The 26,126-nt window shown below is 46.1% G+C and overlaps 1 protein-coding gene across 2 annotated transcripts in view; it reads right to left on the bottom strand.

Annotated features, from left to right (window-relative positions):
* Nucleotides 1-8,397, bottom strand: part of B4GALT7 (beta-1,4-galactosyltransferase 7) — a 116,051-nt gene extending 107,654 nt beyond the window's left edge. The window contains exon 1 of one of the 2 annotated variants that reach the window (XM_069244474.1): nucleotides 7,644-8,397. In XM_069244474.1, the coding sequence (XP_069100575.1) occupies nucleotides 7,644-7,693 (50 nt within the window). In that variant the 5' untranslated portion in view covers nucleotides 7,694-8,397. Of the gene's footprint in view, nucleotides 1-7,611 lie in introns of both variants that reach the window. The other variant, XM_069244475.1, reaches the window with a different exon arrangement.
* Nucleotides 8,398-26,126: the final 17,729 nt, after the last annotated feature.

Consider the following 26,126-nt stretch of genomic DNA (forward strand, 5'->3'; position numbering starts at 1 on the left):
CAATTACATTTGCCTGCCCTGAAATATAAAATAGGATTACTCTACAAACATGTATTTGACTGGAGATTACTCTTCACAGAGTTGCAGTAGATTATTTTGAATGTTTTGCCCTGCACTAGTGTACAGAATAGCAATACCCCCCTAGCCCTGTCCTTTATTAATTTATAGAACAAGGTTCCTCTGCTTACTCCACTTTGCGTTAAACTAAAGGTGGTTTACTTCCCTGTACTTGACTGCAAAAATGGATTTTCCACCATCTGTAACCTTTACTGAATTGTCTGAGATTACTTGGACTACGCCATGTGCATTTGTTTATGGAAAGGGGGATTGCTCTGGCTACTTTTTCATTCTCTAGATTACAAAAAACAGGTACTCAGATTACTTTAGCCTTAATTACAATACAGGCTTTTTTTTATTTTTTTACCGTGTATTGGGTTACAGAAGAAAATTAATGAAGGCTTCACCCAGAATTAGAGGGCATTTAACTGAGGATTTAAATCGGTATTAGATTAACAAGAATAATCTTTCCTCCTGCTTAAAAGCATTACACTATTGTCGTACTTGTTTTAAGATTAATTACTCTTGTAACTTTATTAAAAATACATTTTTTCTCATACAGCACCTCATGCGACACTTTTGTAACACGAGCTTTTTATAGCGCATAGAAATAGCACTTACCCAATGTAATGGTACTCAGTTCACTGGCAGTGGAAGGAAGGCTGACTCCCCTTGATGGGATGCAAACTTGTGATCGGTTGATCACTGTGGGATCAGTGGCAGGAATATAAGCCAAAGTGTGTTAGATCGAATGGGTTAACGCAGACTAGTTCACACTGCGTTATATAAGAGATCTTTACTGTGTCTTAGATGGTAGAATATTACTCTGGCTAGTTTACCCTTCATTGCTATACAAAACAAAATTTGTCACATTACTCTACCCTGCATTTGATTGCAGAAGAGGATTACCTCTGTCCTTTACCCTTTAAGTGATCTCTTAAGAATATGGTTCTTACTACTTTACCCTGCATTATATTCACGAGAGAAATGACTGTTTGCATTAACCTGCATTAGATCGTACAGGGAGATTCCTGTTGTTGCATCTCTCTATAGCTAATTGCAATGGTGAGCAGAAATTATTTTACATTATTGTTGCATTGAAGAAGGAGATCGCTCTGTTTTCTACATAAAAATACAGACTAGTTCGATTGCCGAGCCCACATTAGATCAAAGCAGGGGATTTCTCTTAACTAGTTATTACAATTCTGTTTTGGATTACAGAAGACAATCGCACCAACAACTTCACCCGCCCTAAGATTACAAACCCAGTCCCCACTAATGTTCCGCAAAGGCAGCATCAGTGCACGCCTCCGGCATACACAAGCGGCCCTGTATCTGTGCAATCCCGCACAAACAGAGCCCAGGCATAATACCAACAGTTCAAGCACAAGATTCTCTCACACAGAGTGCAAGCATTATCAGCCAAAACGTCCCTCGTCCAGCACAAGCAGCAGTAGTACGTCATAAAAAGCAGATGCTAATCACACGAAAAGCTGGGAAAGTTTAAAACACCCACTGGTAAAGAATGGTCAGAAATCTGCAAAAACTGCTCAAAAGAGCAAGGTAAGTCAGTGTTAAAACTAGACACTTAGTATCACGTGCTCCGTTTTATTTCAAAGCCACTTTTGCAACCTGCCTTGTGCTAAACATCTGAAGTGTGCCTGAGCTGTAACATTTGTGTCGCTGTATAAGTGGATCTTGAAAAGCCAGGGTTAACAATTCAAAGGTAAGAATGTCCAGCCAAAGAACAGAACAGAGTTTTAAGGGTGAGTATAATACAATGTGAAAAAGTCTAAATACGTACAGTCGATGGCAAATACTATACGTGCTATTATAATAATTTCAAATATTACCACAAACAATGAATAGCTGGATTTTTCAGATAAACTGCAAGAATCTTGCAGTTTCTTGGTAAGTAAGTTGGCAAGCAAGAGAAATCGCTAAGTTGGCGCATGAGTGAACTTTCTGAACGCAAGAGGTCGCTGTAGGCCACAAGCGCTCGCAATGAGAAAGCTGCCACTCGAGTGGAAAATCTACTCGAGCCGCAGAAAGAAGTTAGCGTGATGCCGTTAGCACTGATTTTACAACGCAGGAGAAACTCCTGCACTGAAAATCAGTACGAACAGCGCAACTTACCCAAACTCCGCCACTCAGCGGAGTTCCGTGTAGCAGAACTGCACAAACTCCACCCAGGCCTAAGGAGAATCCACTCGCTGTGCCTGCGCTCATGCCCTATGCAGTACAGTGCATTATTTGAACATAGCAGCAAAATGTAAAGGGTGTAATCTCTGTTTGCTCTAGTACTTAATCATGCAACCCAGGTACAATGTTTTTCTGACACCACACCAGAACTTAAAATTCCTACCAAATTTAATGGATGAATATAACCACCAGATTTGATGTTTCTTTTTTTAATTCAGCTGTAGAATTTGCTCATTGTATGCAAAAATAAATTTACTTTCTATGAATATCTCACTGGCTGGTGTTGTGGTTTCACGCTCAGACTACTGTTCTAAAAAGGTATCAAACAAACAAACAATCTGGACAGAGGCTTTACTTTTGTTTCTGCTTGAGAGTGGAATAGAAGACTTGACCAGGTCACTACCAGATATTAAGTCCCAATTCTCAATACCAGACATAGCTTCGAAGTCTATGATTGTTTCCAGTGCTTAATTTGTAAAAGAATAAGTGCTGTGTCCCAAAGGTTTGTCATGAAGCCCTTACTCTGAACTATTGAAAGTCTGGGTGCCAAATGCCAAGCCTGTGTCTTTAATCATGTGTCAGTCGCTCCCTGCCTCTATTTCACACTAGCACGTTCTCTCTCATCCCTGCTTTCTCTTTGTCACCGTTTTCTTTGTTCTTTTCCCAATTTGTGTTTCTCTCTCTCTCTTGTTCAAAGTTTTTGTGAAAAAAAATAAGTGATAGCCCCCAAACATGAGTGCCGGTGGGCCCCAGCTGCAACCACCAGCTCTGATTGCTTCTAAAGTTTAGACAAAGCTACTTAGGCATGCCAGTGCCACACACCATGTACACATGCTGAACAGACCTTGAAGCAGGGGCTACATGCTGCACACACAACTTACGTTCTGTCTTCTTCCACCACTGAGACCACACGTACACTGCTAGTGGTGGCATCAAGCCTGCTGGGCAGGAACGACAGTATGCGTCACAAATGGGTCAGTATCACAGGTTTTCAGGCCGAATGTTCTCAATTCACACTAATCAGGGATGGCACATCAATGTCCTTATTTATACCAAGTACAAAGAAGGGACTCTACTGGTGTGTACCCTGTGCAAGAAAATTGCCTTATTATGTGGTTTGCTGAGAGTAGCGACATCTGAGCCATTTGTTTGATTATTAGAACGCAATGCTAGCCCTCTAATTACACTAAGGCCTAGCACATTACTGAGGTGTGGATAGAGACGAATGACTTGTTACTCCAGCTGCCCACTGCATGAGTCTTTCTCCCATCTCTCGTTCCAATCGTTTTGGTGATCTTAGAAGCCACTGCCTGAGGGAACAAAGTTAGAACTCAGGATACAGAGATGTTGCAGGCTCATCTTCAAAATGGTATCTATCTATGATTCCAAAGCAGTGTAGACATCCTGTAAAAGAAACCGTTTTATGTTCCAGGACATCTTTTTCTAATCCTGTGTATCAATGACTGTATCTTCAGTTATATATTTTCCTGCCTTCTCTAACTCTAGTTCGGTATGTTCTGGCAACTCCTTCAATACCCTTTATTTTTCCCACAGCCACCTACTTACGTATGTTCCCAAAGGTGCCTCTTTGTTCTCTATTTCCCCACACACCACGTACATCTCAGTTAAGTACGTTCTAGAGTGTATTCTTCTCCCCATTACACACTAACACCTTAAATGACAGGATGTTACTGTCTTGAAATCATGTTTCCTACCTGACACCACAAACTCTGATTTGAAAGTGTTTTTTTGATGTGCAAAACTCCTTTTCTGACAATGCATTAAGTATGAAACTTGAGAACAGGATGGAATTTGATTTATTTATCCCAAAGAACTGAGGAGAGTAGGACTATACTAAAACAATCATCTTTGACCATGAAGCCAGTATTAGGCCCAAGTAAAATTTAAATTAAGATGGCGTAATTTGTGTAATTTCATGTTATGCTTTAATGAGAAATTTCTGAACTCACACCACGTTGTATTCGTACACTGTCATTCGTGGTTGAAATATAGCCCAGATTCAACCATGATGTGAACAGTAGCTATTTGCACCAAATTGCGTTTCTTATGCTATTTTGTTTTAGGTGCGAAATGGGTTTGTGTGAAAAATCGATGCAAGGACTCATTTCGTCCTGTCATAACATCATGGGGAAGTTGATCAGTGATTTAGCCTCAAAGGGAAACGGTCAGCAAAGGAATTCATTTTCTGAAATCTCACATAAGCATGAGATAATAGGTAAACATATGTTGCTTATAAAGTCACAAGACAATGGAGAAGCAGTTCGTTCTTTCTAAAACCAATGGTTGCTAAGCATCTCACCTCCATGACACTAATCAAGCACAAGGAAGGAAATGATCTTCTGTCAGTTGACAGAGAGTAGTGCAGACCAGGATAGATCATCTAACGTAGATATCCAGAAACAGACAGTTCTCTGGGAGTATTTTCATTTGGGGGTGGGAAGAGATATTATAAAGTAGACAGTTTCATTGTGGACTCTACAATCATTACGTTTTCACTGCGTATAGAATGCGTCGATATTCATTTGTAAACTTTCATATTTCTATTGATTGCGTTCAACATTCTTCGAGCTACGTTTCTTCTACATAGTTTACTGCCTGTGGTTTATGAATTAGTAGTGTTTTGCACTTGGTGTATCATGTAACCTCTGAATTCACTGAAACATTTAGTGGCTCTGTCGGAAATGTACGAGTGGTCAAGAAAGTAAAACAAGGCTTATAAGGTGCCTAGAAGTATGAGATTACAGAAAACATGGGTGGTTGCATTTGTAGTTGTAGTCTAAGAGGCCTTTGATGACTATCACAGCGTAGACAGCCACCCTGCACCTGCCTGTCTGTTACAGCGACATTGTGATCTTGCTTGTTCTGGACAACACCCCCACCTAGCACTCTGGGTACCTGACAGCACTCCATCAGTCCTGCGCAATAGTGAGAGCATTTCCTCTTGTCTTCCATTTTCTTGAATGTGGCACTTCAGTGCTGCACGTTTCTGACAGTGTCCATGGACCTCCGTATTGGTGGACAGTGCTCACGACATCTCCTGTGGCCCTGCATGTTGCTAAAACGGTCCACAGGCCTGCATCTGACTCTTAAGAATCAATTTTGCATGTATATTGTATTGTGTAGAAACATTTATATAGTGCTTTGTACCCCTATTTGGGGCACTGGAGTGCTTAATATATATATATATATATATATATATATATATATATATATATATATATATAGTCAGATTGCCCTTTCAATCACTGATCGCCTTATATTTAGAAAAATGCATGTTATTGACAGCCTGTCCTCTAACTTATTTAAAGCACTACCCCGGATATATAACGCATGCTCTCGATAAAGCCCTTATAGCTTGTATGTTTTTGAATGTCTTTATAGCCCTCCCTCAATAGTTTTAAGCTACTTCCACATGTTCCCCGGGGTAAACAAAACTGCAATTGTAATGACTGTTGTTCTGTTCTACTCTGAAGGTCAGTGGGCTCCAAACTGTGGGACTGACTCTGAAGTGATTTCCTAGGTGGCACTAGATTCTGCAAAAAAAACGTTAGAAGTTCTGCAATGAGGAGGCGAGCACATTTTGCACTTAGAACTAAAAAAGCCTCCCACTCCCTGTTGCTCCAGCCCGCCCTAGTCAATCTTTGTCACCGCCAGTGAGGGCCTTCTTTGAGCTCCTGGAAGCAGGGAGAGAACTTGTCTTTGTGCCTCGGCTCACCTCAAAATAATCTGTAAGTGCTGTAGTAGCCTGTTCCCAATGGTACATTAAATGTGCCCTCTTGCTAAAGCTAGTGGACGCCTATTTTTAGATGCTGCAACTTGACCTTCCTGTCTTTTTCTTCTAGCATATGTACTGTTTTTCCTTCCTCATTTGGGCCCTTTCCGTTCTCTGCTGCTAGTTCCTCTCATCTATCCCTCACCCCCGGCTCCACTGTACCCCCCACTGCATGCTGCTCCTCCCTACACTGGTCGCCCATTTTCACCTTCAGTGTGGGCCTTTCATTAACTGCTGCCTTTGCTGACTTCAAGATCGTTTGGAGAAGTGGAAGCAGATTGATTCTCATGCTGCTGTCCTAACTGAAACAACAAAAACGGGGTAAATCTCTTTTCACCACTTTGTCTCTTATCAAGAAAATCATTCCATACTAGTAATGAAGGTGGAAGTAGTCTGGGAGGAAATACTAGTAAGGCGGAATAATGCCTTCTCGTGTAGCACTACAAAGATCAAGAGTTGAGATCTAAGAACTATTGGGCTCGACTGGAGGGACGAAAACTGAATGGTGGACACTGGGCAGCCCAATTTGTTCTCTTGTTGTTAGGGCAGCAACATACTGTCTCTCACTCTTGCATGTGGAGGTTTTGTGCCTATCAAACTGCTAGGCACTGCGCCCTAAGATAAGAGCACATCTCTGGTCAGTCAGGCATGGCACCAAATCTCTTCCCATATAGGATCACAACAAATACAACACCCTGCCAACCACACATTTCCCCATGGTGCAGCATGCTAGCCATCCAAAAATGTACTTTGATGACCCACTTAGGGGTATAAAGCGCTACAGTACAATTCAATCATAGGCCGCTTTTCTTTGCTTCTCAAGTGCCTCACTTACCAAATAAATGATAACAGCACCTAATTCTCCTACAATACCAACCCCCGAACCCTAAACTGTACATCATATAGTACACCCCCTGCACCCAGATGCGACACATCCCTATTGTTGCTGTCTCCCCCATCTTTGCACTTAAGACTAGACCAAACGCAAACACACCCCCATGTCAGCCAGCACGCCGTACTTTTGCTCTCCAACACTGTACCTGCTTCCCAGAATCCATCTACTTGCCTCTCCTCTGGCCGATTTTAACACAAACCTGCTTCAGCATGGCGTCTTTTTTTTTTTTTATTATTATATGGCAAACGTCCGCTACTCGTTAAACCCCTTTGCAGTTTTGTTTGCAAGCAGATGTGTCTGCATCTTTTGGTTTTCCCACCCGTGCGCAGATCATGCAGAACATAGTAAGACTGGGTTTTATTGGATGTTGTCAACTGGCACCACGTCACGTGTGACATTTTAACCCATTTTCCGTTATTTATCTAACGTGGTTTTATTCTGGCCTCTGTAGTTTCGCCTTCAACAGTAATCACGGGCTACAAATTCCCAGCACACAGCTTGATTTTCGCTAAGGTGCCCCTCTGGGCCATGCTACTGTGTCCCCATACTGCAATTCTGTTATACATGTTCGCTACAGTGAATCGATTAGAGGCATCCCTACCGCTACTTCCTCACCCAATGTCTCCTGACCACAGTACTGTTTCACTCCCTTCGTTGCCCTCACCTTCTACACATCGCCATATCGGCACCCCTCACCTTGCGGGCTCCTGGTAATGCAGCGCTGCCTTCCTCCTGGACGGGTACATCCTCCTCTTCCTCTTGTCGGGGCTAAATCACCGGGGTCGAAGAGGCCTGAGAGGCATCACCCCGCCTCCCCCTTTAAAACGATCAGCTTAACAGCACCATTCTGTCTGGGTCCACATCGGCACCGGCGCCTGGAAGCCCGCCCCGGCCTCCGGCGTCTCCCCGCCCCCTGGACCGCGAGGCCCCACACACGGGAACACCGCGGGTCCCTGAACCCCCGTTGACGCCCTCGCTTTGCCCCACTCGGGCTCCTGTGGGTGTGCAGCCGCCCGGCCCCGCTGAGCCTGCGCTCGCGCTCTGGTGCCACCTCAGCAGCTTCCGGGGGAAACAGAAGCCGCACAGGAAGGTTCCTGCGGGGGGCAGGGGAGTCGGAGGGGCGTGCGTGCGTGCCGGGGGGCAGAGGAGTGGCGAGGGTTGTACGGGGGCGTGCAGGGGACAAGGTTAGCGAAAGAGCGGTTCCGCGCTGGGTAGGACAACACTCTGCCGCGGGGAGGGGAAACGCGAGAGAGGAAGGCTCCTGCACGGAGATGGGGCGGGAATACGTTGACAGGAGAGGAAAACTTACAGAGGAGTTAGGTCCTTGTAGTGTAGAGGGTTTTTAAAGGAGGGTCAAAGGCGTGCGCGGGGCGGTGGGTGCCCTCAAGAAGGTGAGGTGTCCAGAGCGGTGACAGGGACCGGTTCCTTTACGAGTGGGGGAGTTGCCTTGCAGTGGTTCGGCAAGGAAGGTTCAGAAGCAATTATGTCTACAGCGGTACGAGGCAGGGGATAAACTAGTGGGAGGAGCGGTGGCTTTGACCTTGTGCCGCGTTTGTGCGTGTCTGGGATAGGGTCGTGTTTTGGGAACGTGTTTAAGGAGAGAAGCTTCCATTCGCCAGGAATCCCACGGCCTACAAATATCAGTCTCTTCGCACTTGTTCCACTCAAACATAGAGGTCCCTTTCGCTCTGCTTAGTGTTGACCGGTAGTGGGTCTGGAGAGATTACCTGCAAGCCAGCATACATTGGGGTAGATTCCTTGGCAAATCGACCAGGAGTTCTAACGCATTCAACCTGACTACCCTGAACATGGTCTCTTGCACCTAGTGTTTCCAGAGACTGACATCTCAAGGAGGAATAGGTTTAGTCTGTACATCGCCCCCCTATGATACAAATACTAAAGTCTGTCAGCTACCAGAACTCCTAATGATATTAACAATCAGATCTCTAAGACCTCCTACTCAGAATGCACGAAATCTTTTCACTTTATGAACATTTTCTGTGGTACTTCAATGAAAAAGGGGGTCCTGTTGGACCAGAAGAGACGCGAAACATGTCGACCGCATACTAAGGAGTGGTGGATCATTTCCACCCTCCTCTATTTTGATTGTTTCTGTGTGAGTGTCCGAGCATTACCTCTGACTTCACTCCCTTTATTCTTTTAATCTTGACCATTTCCCAATAGCAAGTAATAAATTATTGAGTGAGGGATCTGAGCCAATTTTACTTTTCTTCCTTGTATATTTGTTCCTCTCTCGGATCCATATTAGGCTCCGCGGCATCATCGAGTATAAAAAAGATCTCCGTCAAAGAGCCTCCCTTCGGGGGGTGCCCGTCAGACATTGCAGCGCCGGTCTGATGAGGAGCTGTCCGATGATGAAGCATGACACCAAATATGGTGTGTGAGGACTATTGCTCCTGATTTTCAGGACTGCTTCTCTTTTCTCTTCCCTCTTTACTATATTTCGGAACAGTGTACCACTTTACATTATCACTTTGTTAGGAGAACGTACACTGGACCGCCCAATCCTCCCTTTCCCCCCCCCCCCCCCCCCTTTTTCATTGAAGTATCTAGTACAGCAGGTTTGCTGTGGGGTTGTTTATTTGATAATTTCCCTGAGATCCTTAATATGGATAATTTTCAAGGTCTCAGCTTTGATGATGATATTGTGTCTGCTATTTTGCAGACTCCTTCCATTCTGATCAATGACGGTGCAGGACCATCCCGCCCCCCCAAATAAGAATGGGACAAACTGTCTTCACTTAAACGTGACCTGGTAAAAACAGTCCTACACGGGACTATTATGACCGAATACCTTAGAGCTAACATAGCCCCTAATGGACTACTTGTGTCCAATATGCCCAGGATCTTCCTACAAGACCTTGCCTTTAGGAAGGACTGGGCTCAGATTGCATGGAAATGCACTTGGGATTGGCTGGTCCTTATTATCAACACATCAAGATGACTAGCGGAATCCATAGCTATACAGATTACTTTCATGGAGAACACACTCAAAACCACCATCTCCATAGCAGCATTTAAAAGTCGATTAGCAGAAATCACCACTGATCTCAACAAAACCAAAGAGTTCTTAACTCAACAGAAGATCACAAAGTTACAGAAAGATATTAATAGGTTCAATAGAGAGAAAGTCTACCCTTATATTAAAGAAGATTATACGATGGATACACCTTCCGTTTCATCAGATGACTCTTCTACATCTAGTAGGAAACCTCGCAAATATAGCCATAGCTCTTCCTCAGACGGATGGAGCACTGAAGACGAGAGACCTCAACCTTATTTCAACTTTCCACAATACCATCCGGGTCACCCGATGGCATGGCAACAGCCCTTTCCCTTTTATCAACCCCGACCAATGCCACTTTATGTGCCTTTTTTAGGCCAAGGCAGGGGCAGAGGAAGAGGCAGAAGGCGAGGGAGAGGAAGACGAGTCCATTGGTCTCAGGAGGAACCACAGATGGGCACAAGGAGCCAGGGCAAAACCCCTCCAACAAAGATCTAGTGGTTAATTTGTCTTCCAGGCTTCTTTCCCCTGATGAAACTAAGGTACTGAATAGAGGATTGGGGTACGTCCCCACCCCTAAGGATGATCCTTTCCGTTTGCAATGCAAACTCTCTCGGTTCTTTAGAAAAATACGTTTGCAATTTTTCTTTAAAGACAGACCTACGGATGACTCCCCTTCGGACTCTGGTCTTAGAAAACCTTCCAAATTCATACCCCCGCATACTTCAATGCCTTGCGAGGTTCTGGCTTTTGAAAAAGCGGTCACCTCTGATATATTAAATATACGTCCACAACATAAATTTACCAATCTGTCTAAAATTGAGAATGAGGCACTCCGAGCTCTAGCAGCTGATACCAATATTACTATTAAACCAGCAGACAAGGGAGGTGCCATTGTTGTGATGAACACAGAGGATTATAGACAGGAGTGCCTTCGCCTACTTGGCGACTCTACCTATTATGCCCAAATTGATCAGGATCCCACGGCCTGTTTGCAAACTGAGATACGGGGTATGATAGAGGAAGCTGTCAACAACACTTGGATATCACAAAAGGAAGCTGAGTTTTTGGATACTGAGGACCCCTGTATCCCCTATTTTTACTGTCTCCCTAAAATTCACAAGGGAACTTCACCTCCACCAGGACGCCCGATAGTCTCAGGGATTGGGTCCGTTCTCGAACCACTTTCTATATTCTGTGACCATTTTCTACGACCTCTTGTACAACAATCCTCTACTTACCTTAGAGACACTAAAGATGTCCTTAACCTGATTGAAACCATAAATTCAACAGTGAATGTCGATGCCCTGATCACACTTGATGTTGAGGCTTTATACACCAACATCCCGCAAGCGGCCACACTGGAGGTAGTTGAGTCATCTCTTTTATCTACCAGTTCAGAATCAACGACACCTACTCACTTTATCATGCACTGCGCTAGTTCGGCCATGACTAAGAATTTTTTCCAGTTCGAGGATAAACTCTTCCATCAGATTTGCGGCACCTTGATGGGCAGTACTTTTGCCCCGAGCTTGGCTTGTCTATATATGTACGACTTTGAGAAACGTTTTATTTTACCAGAGTCTAATCCATTTTTTGCAAATATTAAGCTGTGGCGTCGCTATATAGACGACATTCTTGTCATCTGGCACGGCCCTATAATTGCAGTAGACTCATTCTCTACATGGATAAATAGTTTGGATCCCTTCCTGAACTTTACTTCCTCTGTTTCTATCACTGAGGTCCCCCTTCTTAGACTTGCTAATTAGCATTGAGGATGGCCGACTGAAGACCCGTACCTTTCATAAAGCTACAGATCGGAACAGCTTATTATTATACGACAGTCACCATCCTAAGGCACTAAGAGAAAACTTACCTTTTGGGCAGTTCTTACGCCTTCGACGGAATTGTAGCGATTTACGGCTATTTAATACTCAAGTCGCTGATTTACAGATTAAATTACATGACCGTCATTACCCAGACAGAGTCATCAATACAGCTTACAAACGAGCCAAGTATAGTGATAGAGATTCACTATTACAGCTAACTCCCAAATCCACGGACAACAAGCTTACCTGTGTATCGACATTTACACCATTTTCTAACACAGTTAAGAAGATAATCAATAAGAGATGGTCGGTCCTCTGCAGTGGCGGTGAAAATATTCCGAAACCCGTGTTTGCGTTTAAGAGGACCTCCAATATAAAAGACATGCTGGTACACACCCGACCTAGACCCACCATCATCCCCACCAGACAAAGGTCTCTATGGGATCTCCCCCCAGTGAAGGTCCATTTTCTGTGCGGAAACTGTAACGTTTGTTCACTTACCAAACGTACAGACACTTTACATCTAGAACCCTTCCTTACGTGGCAATTGATGAAACATACTAATTGCAATACTCGGAATTGTATTTATTTGATCACTTGTCCTTGCAATCTACGATACGTAGGGATGACTACACGACCTGTGAAAATCAGGATAAATGAACACCGTAGTAATATCCGGTGTGGACGTGCCACCACTAAACTCAGCATCCATTTCACTGAACTTAATCACACACCAGATGACATGTGGTGGGTGGTATTACAGACTTGTGGTCTGACAGGTACTCGTCCACTATTTGAACTTGAACAACGCTGGGTATATCGACTCAACACCCACCGTCAGGGACTAAATGATGACATTCCCTGGTTCCATCTCTCTAAGTAGGCAGCCGTTGGTCTTTTGATCACTTCAGGCCCCTCTTAAGACCCCTGTAGGAGTGACTTTTGATGGTAACACCATTCGCGATATTCTTTAAATATTTTATCTTTTTGTCGCTTTAAATTTATGGAGTGACTCGACCTAGTTACCCTGGATTGTCAATATTCATACTATTAGCATAATTAACGACAGAAATCAGGTCCTGTAAACTACTTAAGACTCGGTCTCTTACCGATTCCCTGTTATTATACACCATCTTAAGATGGCCGCCATGGACGAGTGGACTTTAGCAACTCGCTTCTATAGTCCATCGTCCGTTTCTAATCTTGCACGCAACTCGCGACAGGGTTGCTAAGATACTGATTACCTAATTGCTTCACACGCGCCTAGTACGCGCCTTATTTATACCCGCGGGCTCCCGGCTTCGTCCACATCCGGGAACGTGGCCCCTGGGTAGGTGCTGCTGAGGACACCGGCGACTACAGAAGTAAGTGCCCGTGTTAACTCCCCCTCTCAACTCCTTCTGAGACCTGTAATGTTAATTCCTTTGACTGCTTTCAGATACATGCAGTCTTTATAGATGGGGCACGCTCCCTTCACTTTATGGTACGCTTTCGTGAGCCGAGTAAATGAAGGAGCAATATATTTTCCCTTACACTCTAGTTCAGCTCTCTTATATGTTGTGTTGATTGAGACACAATAGTTAGAGAAGGAGTATACATGGGACACCATGGCCCTGCTGTCATAACCCTTCTCATTTGCTCTCCACTTTTGACCCCTGTTACTCCATGTGACCTTCTTGAACGAACTACCCCTTTTTGTTGATCTGCCTGAATGTGGCTTTATTGGTCAACCGATTACATACTTGATACTGAGGGGGACCTTTACCATTTTTTGCTTAACTTTTTGACAATGTCACTGGTATGCTGCTATGGTATGACTGCGTAGCCTTGGATATATTTTTTATACGTAACTGTCTGACCTGCATTTCCATATTGTAAGGAAATGCCTCCTTGGCATGGTTGCCCCCTGACTTTTTGCCTTTGCTGATGCTATGTTTACAATTGAAAGTGTGCTGAGGCCTGCTAACCAGGCCCCAGCACCAGTGTTCTTTCCCTAACCTGTACTTTTGTATCCACAATTGGCAGACCCTGGCATCCAGATAAGTCCCTTGTAACTGGTACTTCTAGTACCAAGGGCCCTGATGCCAAGGAAGGTCTCTAAGGGCTGCAGCATGTCTTATGCCACCCTGGAGACCTCTCACTCAGCACAGACACACTGCTTGCCAGCTTGTGTGTGCTAGTGAGGACAAAACGAGTAAGTCGACATGGCACTCCCCTCAGGGTGCCATGCCAGCCTCTCACTGCCTATGCAGTATAGGTAAGACACCCCTCTAGCAGGCCTTACAGCCCTAAGGCAGGGTGCACTATACCATAGGTGAGGGTACCAGTGCATGAGCATGGTACCCCTACAGTGTCTAAACAAAACCTTAGACATTGTAAGTGCAGGGTAGCCATAAGAGTATATGGTCTGGGAGTCCGTCAAACACGAACTCCACAGCACCATAATGGCTACACTGAAAACTGGGAAGTTTGGTATCAAACTTCTCAGCACAATAAATGCACACTGATGCCAGTGTACATTTTATTGTAAAATACACCACAGAGGGCACCTTAGAGGTGCCCCCTGAAACTTAACCGACTATCTGTGTAGGCTGACTAGTTTTAGCAGCCTGCCACAAACCGAGACATGTTGCTGGCCCCATGGGGAGAGTGCCTTTGTCACTCTGAGGCCAGTAACAAAGCCTGCACTGGGTGGAGATGCTAACACCTCCCCCAGGCAGGAATTGTCACACCTGGCGGTGAGCCTCAAAGGCTCACCTCCTTTGTGCCAACCCAGCAGGACACTCCAGCTAGTGGAGTTGCCCGCCCCCTCCGGCCAGGCCCCACTTTTGGCGGCAAGGCCGGAGAAGATAATGAGAAAAACAAGGAGGAGTCACTGGCCAGTCAGGACAGCCCCTAAGGTGTCCTGAGCTGAGGTGACTCTGACTTTTAGAAATCCTCCATCTTGCAGATGGAGGATTCCCCCAATAGGGTTAGGATTGTGACCCCCTCCCCTTGGGAGGAGGCACAAAGAGGGTGTACCCACCCTCAGGGCTAGTAGCCATTGGCTACTAACCCCCCAGACCTAAACACGCCCTTAAATTTAGTATTTAAGGGCTACCCTGAACCCTAGAAAATTAGATTCCTGCAACTACAAGAAGAAGGACTGCCTAGCTGAAAACCCCTGCAGCGGAAGACCAGAAGACGACAACTGCCTTGGCTCCAGAAACTCACCGGCCTGTCTCCTGCCTTCCAAAGATCCTGCTCCAGCGACGCCTTCCAAAGGGACCAGCGACCTCGACATCCTCTGAGGACTGCCCCTGCTTCGAAAAGACAAGAAACTCCCGAGGACAGCGGACCTGCTCCAAGAAAGGCTGCAACTTTGTTTCCAGCAGCTTTGAAAGAACCCTGCAAGCTCCCCGCAAGAAGCGTGAGACTTGCAACACTGCACCCGGCGACCCCGACTCGGCTGGTGGAGATCCAACACCTCAGGAGGGACCCCAGGACTACTCTGATACTGTGAGTACCAAAGCCTGTCCCCCCTGAGCCCCCACAGCGCCGCCTGCAGAGGGAATCCCGAGGCTTCCCCTGACCGTGACTCTTTGAACCCAAAGTCCCGACGCCTGGGAGAGACCCTGCACCCGCAGCCCCCAGGACCTGAAGGACCGGACTTTCACTGGAGAAGTGACCCCCAGGAGTCCCTCTCCCTTGCCCAAGTGGAGGTTTCCCCGAGGAACCCCCCCCTTGCCTGCCTGCAGCGCTGAAGAGATCCCGAGATCTCTCATAGACTAACATTGCGAACCCGACGCCTGTTTCTACACTGCACCCGGCCGCCCCCGCGCTGCTGAGGGTGAAATTTCTGTGTGGACTTGTGTCCCCCCCCGGTGCCCTACAAAACCCCCCTGGTCTGCCCTCCGAGGACGCGGGTACTTACCTGCAAGCAGACCGGAACCGGGGCACCCCCTTCTCTCCATTCTAGCCTATGTGTTTTGGGCACCACTTTGAACTCTGCACCTGACCGGCCCTGAGCTGCTGGTGTTGTGACTTTGGGGTTGCTCTGAACCCCCAACGGTGGGCTACCTTGGACCAAGAACTGAACCCTGTAAGTGTCTTACTTACCTGGTAAAACTAACCAAAACTTACCTCCCCCAGGAACTGTGAAAATTGCACTAAGTGTCCACTTTTAAAACAGCTATTTGTCAATAACTTGTAAAGTATACATGCAATTTTTATGATTTGAAGTTCCTAAAGTACTTACCTGCAATACCTTTCAAATGAGATATTACATGTAGAATTTGAACCTGTGGTTCTTAAAATAAACTAAGAAAATATATTTTTCTATAACAAAACCTATTGGCTGGATTTGTCTCTGAGTGTGTGTACCTCATTTATTGTCTATGTGTATGTACAACAAATGCTTAACACTACTCCTTGGATAAGCCTACTGCTCGACCACACTACCACAAAATAGAGCATTAGTATTATCTATTTTTACCACTATTTTACCTCTAAGGGGAACCCTTGGACTCTGTGCATGCTATTCCTTACTTTGAAATAGCACATACAGAGCCAACTTCCTACATTGGTGGATCAGCGGTGGGGTACAAGACTTTGCATTTGCTGGACTACTTAGCCAATACCTGATCACACGACAAATTCCAAAATTGTCATTAGAAATTCATTTTTGCAAATTTGAAATTTTTCTAAATTCTTAAAAGTCCTGCTAGGGCCTTGTGTGTTAAGTCCCTGTTTAGCATTGTCTTTTAGAGTTTAAAAGTTTGTTAAAAGTTTGAAATTAGATTCTAGAAACAGTTTTAGATTCTTTAAAAAGTCTTCCAACTCTTAGCAAAATAATGTCTGATACAGAGATGAATGTGGTGGAACTCGACACCACACCTTACCTCCATCTTAAGATGAGGGAGCTAAGGTCTCTCTGTAATATCAAAAAAATAACCATTGGCTCCAGATCTACCAAAATTCAGCTCCAGGAGCTGTTGGCAGAGTTTGAAAAAGCCAACCCCTCTGATGATGACCTCACAGAGGAAGAAATTAGTGACTTGGAGGCCAATGTCCCTCCTCCAGTCCTAAATAGGGAGAACAGGACCCCTCAAGTCCTGTCTCCAACTGTGTTAGTCAGAAATAGTGAGTCCCTCACAGGAGGGTCCCACATTTCTGAAATCACTGAGGATGCTCTCAGTGAAGATGACCTCCTGTTAGCCAGGATGGCCAAAAGATTGGCTTTAGAGAGACAGCTCCTAGCCATAGAAAGGGAAAGACAAGAGATGGGCCTAGGACCCATCAATGGTGGCAGCAATATAAATAGGGTCAGAGATTCTCCTGACATGTTAAAAATCCCCAAAGGGATTGTGACAAAATTTGAAGATGGTGATGACATCACCAAGTGGTTCACAGCTTTTGAGAGGGCTTGTGTAACCAGAAAAGTGAACAGATCTCACTGGGGTGCTCTCCTTTGGGAAATGTTCACTGGAAAGTGTAGGGATAGACTCCTCACACTCTCTGGAAAAGATGCAGAATCTTATGACCTCATGAAGGGTACCCTGATTGAGGGCTTTGGATTCTCCACTGAGGAGTACAGGATTAGGTTCAGGGGGGCTCAAAAATCCTCGAGCCAGACCTGGGTTGACTTTGTTGACTACTCAGTGAAAACACTAGATGGTTGGATTCAAGGCAGTGGTGTAAGTAATTATGATGGGCTGTACAATTTAGTTGTGAAAGAACACCTGTTAAGTAATTGTTTCAATGATAAACTGCATCAGCATCTGGTAGACCTAGGACCAATTTCTCCCCAAGAATTGGGAAAGAAGGCGGACCATTGGGTCAAGACAAGGGTGTCCAAGACTTCAACAGGGGGTGACCAAAAGAAAGGGGTCACAAAGACTCCCCAGGGGAAGAGTGATGAGACAACCAAAACTAAAAATAGTAAAGAGTCTTCTACAGGCCCCCAAAAACCTGCACAGGAGGGTGGGCCCAGAGCCTCTTCACAAAACAATGGGTACAAGGGTAAAAACTTTGATCCCAAAAAGGCCTGGTGTCATAGCTGTAAACAGCATGGACACCAAACTGGAGACAAGGCCTGTCCCAAGAAAGGTTCCACTCCAAACTCCCATCCAGGTAACACTGGTATGGCTAGTCTCCAAGTGGGATCAACAGTGTGCCCAGAGCAAATCAGGGTCCACACTGAAGCTACTCTAGTTTCTGAGGGTGGGGTGGATTTAGCCACACTAGCTGTCTGGCCGCCTAACATGCAAAAATACAGACAGCAACTCTTAATTAATGGGACTAGAATAGAGGGCCTGAGGGATACAGGTGCCAGTGTCACCATGACAGAGAAACTGGTTTCCCCTGGCCAATACCTGACTGGAAAAACGTACACAGTCACCAACGCTGACAATCAGAGAAAAGTACATCCCATGGCAATGGTTACTTTAGAATGGGGAGGGGTCAATGGCCTGAAACAGGTGGTGGTCTCCTCAAATATCCCAGTGGACTGTCTGCTTGGAAATGACCTGGAGTCCTCAGCATGGGCTGAGGTAGAACTAAAAACCCATGCAGCAATGCTGGGTATCCCTGAACTGGTGTGTGTGAAAACAAGAGCACAATGCAAGGCACAGGGTGAACAAGTAGAGCTGAAGTCTGGAAGAATGGCCCAGCCTACCAAGAGAACAGGAAAGTCAGTTGGGAAACCAACTACAACACAGCGAAAGAAAGGGAACCTCTCTTCTCAGGAAGAAGTTCTGCCCTCTGAGGGAACTGAGCCTTTGGAGCTTGAACCTTATCAGGTTGAGCTCTTAGGCCCAGGGGGACCCTCAAGGGAGGAGCTGTGTAAGGGACAAGAAACCTGTCCCTCTCTTGAAGGCCTTAGGCAGCAAGCTGCTGAAGAGTCCAAAGGCAAGAAAAATGGAACGCATAGGGTCTATTGGGAAGATGGACTCCTGTACACTGAGGCCAGAGACCCCAAACCTGGTGCCACTAGGAGAGTGGTAGTGCCTCAGCTGTTCAGGAAGTTCATCCTAACATTGGCCCATGACATTCCCCTTGCTGGACATTTGGGACAAACCAAGACGTGGGAGAGGTTAGTCAACCACTTCTACTGGCCCAATATGTCCAACATGGTTAAGGAGTTTTGCCTCTCCTGCCCCACCTGTCAAGCCAGTGGTAAGACAGGTGGACATCCAAAGGCCCCCCTCATTCCACTTCCAGTGGTGGGGGTTCCCTTTGAAAGAGTGGGTGTGGACATAGTTGGTCCACTAGAACCTCCCACAGCCTCAGGAAATATGTATATCCTGGTAGTAGTGGATCATGCTACCAGGTATCCTGAAGCTATTCCCCTTAGGTCGACTACTGCCCCTGCAGTAGCCAAGGCCCTCATTGGTATCTTTACCAGAGTGGGTTTCCCTAAGGAGGTGGTGTCTGACAGAGGTACCAACTTCATGTCAGCATACCTAAAGCACATGTGGAATGAGTGTGGAGTGACTTATAAATTCACTACACCATACCATCCACAAACTAATGGCTTGGTTGAGAGATTCAACAAGACATTAAAAGGCATGATCAAGGGGCTCCCAGAAAAGCTCAAAAGGAGATGGGATGTCCTCTTGCCATGTCTGCTTTTCGCTTACAGAGAGGTGCCACAGAAGGGAGTAGGATTCTCACCCTTTGAACTTCTGTTTGGTCATCCTGTAAGGGGACCACTTGCCCTTGTTAAAGAAGGCTGGGAGAGACCTCTCCATGAGCCTAAACAGGACATAGTGGACTATGTACTTGGCCTTCGCTCTAGAATGGCAGAGTACATGGAAAAGGCAACCAAAAACCTTGAGGCCAGCCAACAGCTCCAGAAGTTTTGGTATGACCAAAAGGCTGCACTGGTTGAGTTCCAACCAGGGCAGAAAGTCTGGGTTCTGGAGCCTGTGGCTCCCAGGGCACTCCAGGACAAATGGAGTGGCCCTTACCCAGTACTAGAAAGGAAGAGTCAGGTCACCTACCTGGTGGACCTGGGCACAAGCAGGAGCCCCAAGAGGGTGATCCATGTGAACCGCCTTAAGCTCTTCCATGACAGGGCTGATGTGAATCTGTTGATGGTAACAGATGAGGATCAGGAGGCAGAGAGTGAACCTCTCCCTGATCTTCTGTCATCAGACCCAAAAGATGGCACAGTAGATGGAGTGATCTACTCAGACACCCTCTCTGGCCAACAGCAAGCTGATTGTAGGAGAGTCCTACAACAGTTTCCTGAACTCTTCTCCTTAACCCCTGGTCAGACACACCTGTGTACCCATGATGTGGACACAGGAGACAGCATGCCTGTCAAGAACAAAATCTTTAGACAATCTGACCATGTTAAGGAAAGCATCAAGGTGGAAGTCCACAAGATGCTGGAATTGGGAGTAATTGAGCGCTCTGACAGCCCCTGGGCTAGCCCAGTGGTCTTAGTCCCCAAACCTCACACCAAAGATGGAAAGAAAGAGATGAGGTTTTGTGTGGACTACAGAGGGCTCAATTCTGTCACCAAGACAGATGCTCATCCAATTCCAAGAGCTGATGAGCTCATAGACAAATTAGGTGCTGCCAAATTCTTAAGTACCTTTGACTTGACAGCAGGGTACTGGCAAATAAAAATGGCACCTGGAGCAAAAGAGAAAACAGCATTCTCCACACCTGATGGGCATTATCAGTTTACTGTTATGCCCTTTGGTTTAAAGAATGCCCCTGCCACCTTCCAAAGGTTGGTGAATCAAGTCCTTGCTGGCTTGGAGTCCTTTAGCACAGCTTATCTTGATGATATTGCTGTCTTTAGCTCCACCTGGCAGGATCACCTGGTCCACCTGAAGAAGGTTTTGAAGGCTCTGCAATCTGCAGGCCTCTCTATCAAGGCATCCAAATGCCAGATAGGGCAGGGAACTGTGGTTTACTTGGGCCACCTTGTAGGTGGAGGCCAAGTTCAGCCACTCCAACCCAAGATCCAGACTATTCTGGACTGGGTAGCTCCAAAAACCCAGACTCAAGTCAGGGCATTCCTTGGCTTGACTGGGTATTACAGGAGGTTTGTGAAGGGATATGGATCCATTGTGACAGCCCTCACTGAACTCACCTCCAAGAAAATGCCCAAGAAAGTGAACTGGACTGTGGAATGCCAACAGGCCTTTGACACCCTGAAACAAGCAATGTGCTCAGCACCAGTTCTAAAAGCTCCAGATTATTCTAAGCAGTTTATTGTGCAAACTGATGCCTCTGAACATGGGATAGGGGCAGTTTTGTCCCAAACAAATGGTGATGGCCTTGACCAGCCTGTTGCTTTCATTAGCAGGAGGTTACTCCCCAGGGAGCAGCGTTGGAGTGCCATTGAGAGGGAGGCCTTTGCTGTGGTTTGGTCCCTGAAGAAGCTGAGACCATACCTCTTTGGGACTCACTTCCTAGTTCAAACTGACCACAGACCTCTCAAATGGCTGATGCAAATGAAAGGTGAAAATCCTAAACTGTTGAGGTGGTCCATCTCCCTACAGGGAATGGACTTTATAGTGGAACACAGACCTGGGACTGCCCATGCCAATGCAGATGGCCTTTCCAGGTTCTTCCACTTAGAAAATGAAGACTCTCTTGGGAAAGGTTAGTCTCATCCTCTTTCGTTTGGGGGGGGGGTTGTGTAAGGAAATGCCTCCTTGGCATGGTTGCCCCCTGACTTTTTGCCTTTGCTGATGCTATGTTTACAATTGAAAGTGTGCTGAGGCCTGCTAACCAGGCCCCAGCACCAGTGTTCTTTCCCTAACCTGTACTTTTGTATCCACAATTGGCAGACCCTGGCATCCAGATAAGTCCCTTGTAACTGGTACTTCTAGTACCAAGGGCCCTGATGCCAAGGAAGGTCTCTAAGGGCTGCAGCATGTCTTATGCCACCCTGGAGACCTCTCACTCAGCACAGACACACTGCTTGCCAGCTTGTGTGTGCTAGTGAGGACAAAACGAGTAAGTCGACATGGCACTCCCCTCAGGGTGCCATGCCAGCCTCTCACTGCCTATGCAGTATAGGTAAGACACCCCTCTAGCAGGCCTTACAGCCCTAAGGCAGGGTGCACTATACCATAGGTGAGGGTACCAGTGCATGAGCATGGTACCCCTACAGTGTCTAAACAAAACCTTAGACATTGTAAGTGCAGGGTAGCCATAAGAGTATATGGTCTGGGAGTCCGTCAAACACGAACTCCACAGCACCATAATGGCTACACTGAAAACTGGGAAGTTTGGTATCAAACTTCTCAGCACAATAAATGCACACTGATGCCAGTGTACATTTTATTGTAAAATACACCACAGAGGGCACCTTAGAGGTGCCCCCTGAAACTTAACCGACTATCTGTGTAGGCTGACTAGTTTTAGCAGCCTGCCACAAACCGAGACATGTTGCTGGCCCCATGGGGAGAGTGCCTTTGTCACTCTGAGGCCAGTAACAAAGCCTGCACTGGGTGGAGATGCTAACACCTCCCCCAGGCAGGAATTGTCACACCTGGCGGTGAGCCTCAAAGGCTCACCTCCTTTGTGCCAACCCAGCAGGACACTCCAGCTAGTGGAGTTGCCCGCCCCCTCCGGCCAGGCCCCACTTTTGGCGGCAAGGCCGGAGAAGATAATGAGAAAAACAAGGAGGAGTCACTGGCCAGTCAGGACAGCCCCTAAGGTGTCCTGAGCTGAGGTGACTCTGACTTTTAGAAATCCTCCATCTTGCAGATGGAGGATTCCCCCAATAGGGTTAGGATTGTGACTCCCTCCCCTTGGGAGGAGGCACAAAGAGGGTGTACCCACCCTCAGGGCTAGTAGCCATTGGCTACTAACCCCCCAGACCTAAACACGCCCTTAAATTTAGTATTTAAGGGCTACCCTGAACCCTAGAAAATTAGATTCCTGCAACTACAAGAAGAAGGACTGCCTAGCTGAAAACCCCTGCAGCGGAAGACCAGAAGACGACAACTGCCTTGGCTCCAGAAACTCACCGGCCTGTCTCCTGCCTTCCAAAGATCCTGCTCCAGCGACGCCTTCCAAAGGGACCAGCGACCTCGACATCCTCTGAGGACTGCCCCTGCTTCGAAAAGACAAGAAACTCCCGAGGACAGCGGACCTGCTCCAAGAAAGGCTGCAACTTTGTTTCCAGCAGCTTTGAAAGAACCCTGCAAGCTCCCCGCAAGAAGCGTGAGACTTGCAACACTGCACCCGGCGACCCCGACTCGGCTGGTGGAGATCCAACACCTCAGGAGGGACCCCAGGACTACTCTGATACTGTGAGTACCAAAGCCTGTCCCCCCTGAGCCCCCACAGCGCCGCCTGCAGAGGGAATCCCGAGGCTTCCCCTGACCGCGACTCTTTGAACCCAAAGTCCCGACGCCTGGGAGAGACCCTGCACCCGCAGCCCCCAGGACCTGAAGGACCGGACTTTCACTGGAGAAGTGACCCCCAGGAGTCCCTCTCCCTTGCCCAAGTGGAGGTTTCCCCGAGGAACCCCCCCCTTGCCTGCCTGCAGCGCTGAAGAGATCCCGAGATCTCTCATAGACTAACATTGCGAACCCGACGCCTGTTTCTACACTGCACCCGGCCGCCCCCGCGCTGCTGAGGGTGAAATTTCTGTGTGGACTTGTGTCCCCCCCGGTGCCCTACAAAACCCCCCTGGTCTGCCCTCCGAGGACGCGGGTACTTACCTGCAAGCAGACCGGAACCGGGGCACCCCCTTCTCTCCATTCTAGCCTATGTGTTTTGGGCACCACTTTGAACTCTGCACCTGACCGGCCCTGAGCTGCTGGTGTTGTGACTTTGGGGTTGCTCTGAACCCCCAACGGTGGGCTACCTTGGACCAAGAACTGAACCCTGTAAGTGTCTTACTTACCTGGTAAAACTAACCAAAACTTACCTCCCCCAGGAACTGTGAAAATTGCACTAAGTGTCCACTTTTAAAACAGCTATTTGTCAATAACTTGTAAAGTATACATGCAATTTTTATGATTTGAAGTTCCTAAAGTACTTACCTGCAATACCTTTCAAATGAGATATTACATGTAGAATTTGAACCTGTGGTTCTTAAAATAAACTAAGAAAATATATTTTTCTATAACAAAACCTATTGGCTGGATTTGTCTCTGAGTGTGTGTACCTCATTTATTGTCTATGTGTATGTACAACAAATGCTTAACACTACTCCTTGGATAAGCCTACTGCTCGACCACACTACCACAAAATAGAGCATTAGTATTATCTATTTTTACCACTATTTTACCTCTAAGGGGAACCCTTGGACTCTGTGCATGCTATTCCTTACTTTGAAATAGCACATACAGAGCCAACTTCCTACACATATCATGGTTTACTCATACCCAGCTACTCTGCTGAGGATTCTAAAGATGATTGTATAACTACAACATGTTGTCCCTTTTGGTATATGTTTATCTTACAACCAGATTTTCTGTGAACCGGGCGATAGGCCAGCGTGACCCATGGAGCCTATTCTTTAGTAGAGATGGTAAGCCCCCCTATATTTTACTAGCATGGCTTGCTTTGACCCACTTGACCACTGAGTGTTGCACAGTTTGTCACTATTTTTACATTACCTTGAACCCACCACTCTCTAATACTGATGGAGTGATTATGCATAGTGCTAATTTCAGCCTTCTCCCCATGTTTAGGGCGACTGATAGGAAAGAAGAGCCAGTCCGGTTTAATCCTAGTAAGTGACTGATGACGCCTTGACTGTGAGCATTAGTCAGCAGGAGTGTAGATGTATTGTTTTATTTTTTGAGAGAAACTTTATGATTTAGTAGGTCCTGAAGAAGCGTCACGGGATCCTGTTGGACCAGAAGAGACGCGAAACATGTCGACCGCATACTAAGGAGTAGTGGATCATTTCCACCCTCCTCTATTTTGATTGCTTCTGTGTGAGTGTCCGAGCATTACCTCTGACTTCACTCCCTTTATTCTTTTAATCTTGACCATTTCCCAATAGCAAGTAATAAATTATTGAGTGAGGGATCTGAGCCAATTTTACTTTTCTTCCTTGTATATTTGTTCCTCTCTCGGATCCATATTAGGCTCCGCGGCATCATCGAGTATAAAAAAGATCTCCGGCACTTAGGGGGGTGCCCGTCAGACATTGCAGCGCCGGTCTGACGAGGAGCTGTCCGATGATGAAGCATGACACAAAATATGGTGTGTGAGGACTATTGCTCCTGATTTTCAGGACTCCTTCTCTTTTCTCTTCCCTCTTTACTATATTTCGGAACAGTGTACCACTTTACATTATCACATTTTCTGTGGTAACCTTTGTGGAAGACTACACAAATCGTCATATTTCCTCCTGATTACCACCCACTTTACTTTCTCTTTTGGGTCCTTTTTTCCATCTATTAAGTTCCACGGATACAACCTTGCAGGTCTTCAGAGCATTATACAAATAAGCAACAGGACAAAGGGAGTTAGACAGGCAAAATGGCTCAGTTTTTAAACAGTAGTAGCTGACTTTAGAAGCAATTTCCGTCTAGCCATTCCATGACAGGGTTATTCACAGGTTGAAAATTGAGGAGAGCTGGAATGCAAGAGTACAAAAGACGTTGATCAGAATAAATCTGGAACCAATGTAGTTCACACATGGAAAAATGTAAATCTGCAGATTCAAGACTATATAGGGCAATTAACATAAGATGTGTAAGAATATTAGAAGTACTCATGAACTGAACAAATGAGCAGATGTATGTACAGGTATTTAAGGTAACAAAGAGTAGTTAATTGAGAACAAAGTTGTGTACAAGTAGATGCAATACAAAGCGAAGTGCAGTACACTGATACATCTATATACAGATGAGTCCAGAAGATATATAATGTTCAACGACAAGAGATTTAAGAAAGAAAACATTTGTTGTATAAAGGTGAGATGACCAAGGAAGCAGTAAGTGCAGTTATGAAGAGGAGATATGATGGGAAATAAGGTGAGCAGATCAGCTTGTGATAGGAAAAAGTATGCTCAAGGGTTGTATTGTAAGGCTGGAGCTTAAGTGATTTGTGAGGCTTAGATGGGGTAGGCAATAGGTCATTGTTAGTCTTGCTGTATTTTCCGAGCACTAGTTTTTGAAGCCAGCCTGGAGAGAGCAGGTGAGAGGGCATGGATGATGGTGGATCATTTCAGACTCTGAGTACATCACTGAGAAGGAGCATGGTGTGATCTACTTCTCAAAGTGGGCAAATGCCGGTCAGAAGTTCTCTTCTCATAACAATCATTGGTCACCCAAGAGAAGTTTTTGTGCAAGGTTTTGGTAATATTCCTTGGACTGTCTTGTGAAGGAACTTGTAGTGTTGTACAAG

Source organism: Pleurodeles waltl, chromosome 7 (genome assembly GCF_031143425.1).
Source record: "Pleurodeles waltl isolate 20211129_DDA chromosome 7, aPleWal1.hap1.20221129, whole genome shotgun sequence".
Taxonomy (NCBI): Eukaryota; Metazoa; Chordata; class Amphibia; order Caudata; family Salamandridae; genus Pleurodeles; species Pleurodeles waltl.